Source organism: Papaver somniferum, unplaced genomic scaffold, assembly GCF_003573695.1.
Source record: "Papaver somniferum cultivar HN1 unplaced genomic scaffold, ASM357369v1 unplaced-scaffold_52, whole genome shotgun sequence".
Lineage (NCBI taxonomy): Eukaryota > Viridiplantae > Streptophyta > Magnoliopsida > Ranunculales > Papaveraceae > Papaver > Papaver somniferum.
The window spans coordinates 148923-155471 of NW_020647860.1; the positions used below are offsets into that span (position 1 = coordinate 148923).

Below are 6549 nucleotides of genomic sequence, written 5' to 3' on the forward strand. Positions count from 1 at the left end.
TAATTTTATTTCGTAGCACTAGTATGTACTATCCATGGGATTCGTTAAAGCCAACTGAAAGTAACTTAATTCTTTATAATGAATGATACTAACAAAATTTCCCTTTTTTTTTTGATAAGTCAAAAATTGTATTAATAGATAACAAAATTTACAAAAAGTAGATTACAAAAAAGAGGTCACAGCAACCCCAAAAACTTGTAACACTACTTGAAACGAAAATAGGAAACATTAGGGTTTTCAACGGAAATTAAAAAATCAGGTCTTCCTTCATACTGAATTCCCACTTCATTATCAAGATAACAACCATTCTTAGTCATCTTATCTGCTGAAAAATTCGCCTCTCTGTAAGTGTGAATTACCCTTATAGAAATATAATGATTGCATACCGCCCCCATCTTGCTCTTGCAAACCAAGGAATAGAAGAGCTTTGTAAAGCTTGAACTACTCCATATGAATCATATTGCACACAAATACGATCATAATTCCATTGCATTGCCCATTCCATACCAATTATAATTGCATAGAGTTCCGCCAAATAGTTTGTAGTAACTCCAAGACCAATACTCAAAGCACCAAGAACTGCACAACTAGAGTCTCTTTCCACCACTCCTGCTCCCGCAATGCCTAGATTTCCACGCGCTGCTCCATCACAACAAATTAGAATCTCATTAAGTTCCGGAGGCTGCCATAACACTTCAATAGGCTGCTGATGTCTAACACTTCTATGAACCACACGGAAGTAATCCAACAGCACCATATCATCCACACTGTTGCGCATAAACCCTTTTAGACGGACTGAATATTCTTGTATTAGCTTCAGCACTCTTTTAGAAAAAAGACCCCAGCTCGGTTTGTGCTTCTCAAAAATGAATTTGTTGCGCATAGCCCATAGTTCTGACCTGATTACTAAGTTCTCCACCATCCACAAGTCACGGACAATTGTACTTCTTCCCTTAGCTGCCTTGAAAGAATCCACAATGTTGAAGTTTGCTGTCATACCAAAGATACCAGAAATCCAAGACCACGCACGAGCTGCAAAAGAACAAAGAAAAAGAATATGTTCTAGCGATTCTTCCTCAGTTTCACACAGAACACACTTGTTAGCCTAATGAATTCTGAACCTAAATTGAATGATATCCAAAGTGGCACAAGCACAACGAATGAATTTCCAGTTTTGAGCCGCAAGTTTAGGGTGAATTTCCTTCCTCCACAGCATAGATGCTGCATTGAAGCTACCATGTTTCTGACGAATAAGCTCCTTGGCAGAGCTTACCGAAAAATCACCTGAAAATTTTGGCATCCAAACTCTCTTATCTTCACCCCCATTTGGCAAAGGAAGATTATGCATATCCACACCAGCCGCGAGTAAACAGTTCAAGTGATTTTCAGGAAAAACCCATTTGTTATCCCTATAACAATCACTCACCAAAACCAATATGTCAAGAGTAAAATCATTCAATATCTCTGCAAAACATTTTTCTCCATACCAAACATCATAATAGAGAGAAGTAGACCTGCCATCACCAAGAAGAACTTTAGTGTTAGCCTCCACATATTTATAAACCCTTTTAATGCCTGGAAGAATGGTAGACTTCACCCCATAAGTCTTAATGTAACCTCTTCGACTAAAAAACTTAGCCTTAAGATAACCTGCCCAATTCTTCTTAGAAGTACTGATCTTCCACCATAACTTCATCAACATTGCAGAATTCATAGTAGCCATACGAGATAAACCCAAACCCCCCTCCTCAAAATGGAAACAGATTTTATCATACGCCACCACAACAACACGACTGACATTAGAGTCACCAGACCAAATAAAATTCCTAATTGCACGCTCACATTGCACAATGAACTTGCTAGGCCACTTATAAATAGCCATATTATGGATGGAATAACTCGAAATAACTGATTTAACAAGCACAATACGGTCATGAAAAGACAAAAGAAAACCCTTCCAACCAGCAAGATGGGTTTTAATCTTCTCAACCACATTAGCAATATGATGATACCTCACAGCACCAGGCATTATTTGAACACCCAAATAACGATCAGGGAAAGTAGCTACACTCATACCCAAATAATCAACAAGATAATTACGTCTACTCAACGAACCACCACCATAATAAATTTTACTCTTTTGGCGACAAACAGATTGACCCGAAGCACACTGATACTTACCCAACAGATCCACCAGATTATTAATGCTCCACAAATTTCCTTTACAGAAAATCATAATATCATCAACAAAAAAGAGATGAGTAGGAGAAATACCACCTCTAGTTACCATGTAAGACATCCTCTTCTCTGCAAAAAGCTTTGTGATATTTCTGCTAAGGACATCCTCCATCAAAACAAAGATCAAGGGAGAAAGAGGATTTCCCTGACGTAAACCTCTATTTATCTTGAAAAAACCCTCCGGACTTCCATTCAAGAGAATAGAGATTCTAGCAGAATTGAAGATATGAGAAATCCAAGTGCACCAATGCTCCGAGAAACCATACCTACGAAAAACCTCCAAGACAAAAGACCAACTGACCGTGTCAAAAGCTTGTGAAATATCAAGCTTAAGGCCCAAATTACCATCCTTACGATTGATATGAAGCTCATTAATCAATTCAGAAGCAAAACTAATGTTTTCATGGATGTTACGCCCTTTCATGAAATCCACCTGTTCTTCAGAAATAAGTTTATCTAAAACGCTCCCCAGTCTAGTAGCTAAGATCTTAGTAAAGATTTTGAAGAAAAAATTACTGAGACCAATAGGACGAAAATTACGAAGAGAATTAGCACCTCTTACCTTGGGAATCAAGACAATTAGGATAGAATTTACCCCATTTGGGATATGACCAGAATTCCAGCAATAAATAACGGCTCTTAATAAGTCATCTTGAATAATATCCCAGCAGTGTCTATAGAAACATCCAGAAAACCCATCCGTCCCTGGAGCACTGTCTGCCCCTAGATCAAAAACTGCTTGTTTAATCTCCTCAGAAGATGGAATTCTGTCCATGGCTAAACTTTCCTCCTCCGAGATGCTAATATGACTATAGTCAAATAAAATAGGATCAATCTCCAACTCCGGCCCATTAAACTTATCCTCATAATAGTGCACAACATGATTTCTAAGCAGCTCATAACAAGTTCAGAAATAGTTTTAGAATTTCTACGAATTCTAATGCTATTATGAAAGAAATTAGTGTTACTTGAACCCTCCACAAGCCACTTATTTCTAGATTTCTGCTTAAGCATAGTACTCAACTGAGCACGAGTATCATTAAGTTTAGCCATAGCATCCTTCATAATATTTAACTTTGTAATGTCATCCGGGTTTTCATCAGAAAGAAGAGCAGCTGCCTCAAACCTCAACTGATTCTGCTTTAACCTAGAATGAACATTACCAAAAACACGAAGATTTCATTCCTTGATAACTCCTTTTAGTCTCTTTAATTTTTGAGTGAAAATAAAATCAAAAGATCTAGAAATAGGCATACTCCAACTATCTCTAACCATACGAAGGAAATCAGAATGTAAGAACCACATCTTTTGAACTCGAAAAGAAGCTCTTTTGGGTCTTGGAACAGCAAAAGGAAAACCCAAAAGAGTAGAATGGTCAGAAACTTCCCTAGGAAGAGCTTTACACCGCCAATTCTCAAAATTTTCAAGCCAAGCCGCATTAATAATAGCACGATCAAGTTTACTAACAATTCTAGTCATACCTGATTGTCTATTCGTCCAAGTGAACTTACTTCCCAAAGCATCCGCTTCAAAGAGATTGTTGTCATCCAACCAATCTGAAAACTCATTAATAGCTGAGGTTCTAGGTTCAAGACCACCCTTCTTCTCATCCAAACGAAGAATACAGTTAAAATCCCCAATGACTAACCAAGGAATACCATCACCAGAACTAACAAGATGCTGCCAAAGACTCCTCCTAGTAACCTGAATATAGCTAGCATGGACAAAAGAAACATGTACACCATCCACCTCAACTGTTATTGCCTGCTTACTGACATTAACAATTGAAATATTTAGAGTATTTGAATAACAAACCCAAATATTAGCAATACTAGAAGAAGAAGCATTATTAATAACATGAGAAAAATAACCTTCTCTTAGCAAACCATATCTGAACCCAGCAGAACAGGGAACTTTTGGTTTAGCAATACCAAAAATATCTGGTTTAAACTCTCTAATCAACTCCTTTAGTTTATCTTGAGCTACATCACGTGCAACTCCATTGATATTCCAAAACAACACCCGCATTTAAACAATAGGGTTTTGATTATTGCTTAGCTGTACTTCAGAAGTATTTGAGGAGGATTTTAATCTTGGAGAAGAACCTTTTCGTGCTCGAACTCCTAGCTCTGATTCCTCATCCAAGTCGGTTAAAGCTTCTACATCCCTCAAAGTGTCTAGTCTAGCCTGAAAAGCCAAAAGCTGTTGATGCTTAGCCTTACGTGCAACTTCATCAATATGACCAAGCTCATGTACACTTGTCGTTTCCCCCACAAGATTACTATCCAAAATATTAAACCTATTTGAAGAGACGTATTCAGAACTCTCCTCCACAACTTCACAAACAGGAGTATAAATAGCTTCCGAAACAGGAATCCTACCGGATTAGGAAGTTTAGTTCTAGCCAATTCAACATTCCCACCAGGCTTAGTATTTAAGGCAACAGTACTCAACGACTTTTCCCTACTAACTAAAACTGAATGCGCAACAACAGCCTTCTCCGCCATAGCTGAAGCAGTGCGCATTGCAGCTTCGGACCTGATCAGCTCTTCCTGAAGCTGTTGTTCATAATCAGTAGTTCCAATCCCCACCACATCAACCTGCACACGAGTATCAGTAGCTACTTTCTTATTTTTCTTACCATTCTTCTTATGACTTATAGTCTGCCATGTATCATTATTCTCCCCTTGATGAATAACAAGAGTTTGAGGTTGCTGAGCCTGATGCGATTCATTCTGCTGTGTTGCTTGGTTTTCTGAAGAACTTCCCAACTCTAAAGTTCTATCTAAATGTAGAGAAGAAAAACCAACCAGCTGCTGTGATGAGATACCAGCATTTTCTCGAACGTCTGTACGTGCATGAGCTGCATGTAATGCATTAACTGCATGCTTCTTCCTACATTCTTTATCTAAGTTCCCAACAATCTTGCACTTGGAGCAAAACTTAGGTTGTTTTAGAATTTCAATAGGTTGCAGAAAGTGACGTCCATCAACTTCAACATAAACTGAATCAGTATCATGTTTAGCAAAATCTATATCAATCAAAACAGATGCATAATGACCATATTCATGACTTAGGGTTCTCTTATATACTACAATGGGTGTTCCAAGAGATTTCCCTAAAGCTAAAAGAGTTTTTTCTACCCACATCTCCACAGGCAGGCTAGGAAACTTCACCCAAACCGTTGAATGAGAAGTACATTGCTTGTCTGCGTCAAACCCTGGATACCATTCAATCAAACGAAGAGGTTGATCATTAACAATCCATGGTTCTTTGTTACCATCCTTGAAAACTTTGTCTTTATCTTCTTGAGTTAACAGTTTTATAATGAAGAAACCACGGTTCATAGGGATAAACTGAACCCTAGCATCTCCCAAACCCCATTGTTGTTCCAGATTTTTTTTGACATCAATGAGCTTCACACCTTTGAGATCTAATCTTCCAATAAGGCTAAATCTCCATATTTGACAGCCTTCTTCATAATAATCCTGAGGAATAACAACTACTGGTTTTCCATCTCTGGTAGTAGGGTTTGGTAAAGAACTTATATCAACAGCTGTTGAAACTTGTTTTTTGTTATGTTTTCCCATCACCAATTCAGCAAACGTGAACTTTGGATGATTAGAATCACCCACAGATTTTTCTCCAATCGTAATCACCAAGGATGATTCTAGTATTGAGCGCCAGAAATTTTTGAAAAGTTTGTAAACCCTAAACCCTAAGGAAAAATCGCCTCAGAGCCAAGAGAGAGAAATTTTTTTTTATTTTTTTTAGGGTTTTTTTTAAATGGTTTCCCTACAATAATGAAGATTATCTCTAGATGTTTCCCTACAATAACGAAGATTATCTCTAAATGTTTCCTAAAACCCCTAAAAACACTAAAGAGCCCTGAAAGAGCTCTGGGAAACTCTAAAAAGCTCAGGAAGACTCCAATAAGCTTTGAAAACCTTAAATTTAATAATATTCCGCAGCACTGGGATCTACAAGCTAGGATATTCGTTAAAGAATGATAATAACAAATCCCTACAATAGTGAAGATCAACTTTGAATATTCTCTAAAAAGCGTTGAAAACTCTAAAAACTCTAAAAATCCCTAGAATATCTAAAGAGCTCCGAAAAACTCTAAAAAAACTCTGAAAAAGCTTTAAGATAATTATATTTCGTAGCACTAGTATCTACTAGCCAGGGGACTCGTTAAAGCCAACTGAAAGTAACTTAATTCTTTATAATAAATGATACAAAAAAAATTCCCTACAATAATGAAGATTGTCTTTGGATGTTTCCTAGAAACCCTAAAAACCCTAAAGAGCC

General features: G+C 37.4%; 1 protein-coding gene across 1 annotated transcript; it reads right to left on the reverse strand.

Moving 5' to 3' along the window:
* Positions 1–361: 361 nt before the first annotated feature.
* LOC113343005 lies at positions 362–4266 on the reverse strand. The gene is made up of 6 exons (XM_026587344.1): positions 3720–4266; positions 3511–3574; positions 3227–3385; positions 2288–3125; positions 1150–2170; positions 362–1032 (listed from the first exon to the last, which is right to left on the reverse strand). Exons 1-6 carry the CDS (start codon positions 4264–4266, stop codon positions 362–364), a joined length of 3300 nt encoding a protein of 1099 aa, XP_026443129.1.
* Positions 4267–6549: the final 2283 nt, after the last annotated feature.

What these genes read in the sequence shown, in the direction of transcription:
- LOC113343005 (XM_026587344.1), bottom strand. Translation starts at nt 4,266, where the DNA reads ATGCGGGTGTTGTTTTGGAATATCAATGGAGTTGCACGTGATGTAGCT. An exon ending in AAGCAGAAATCTAGAAATAA is followed by an intron (nt 3,126 to 3,226) that starts GTGGCTTGTGGA and finishes TGAGCTGCTTAG; the next exon opens with AAATCATGTTGTGCACTATT. An exon ending in GAAATTCATTCGTTGTGCTT is followed by an intron (nt 1,033 to 1,149) that starts GTGCCACTTTGG and finishes GTTCTTTTGCAG; the next exon opens with CTCGTGCGTGGTCTTGGATT.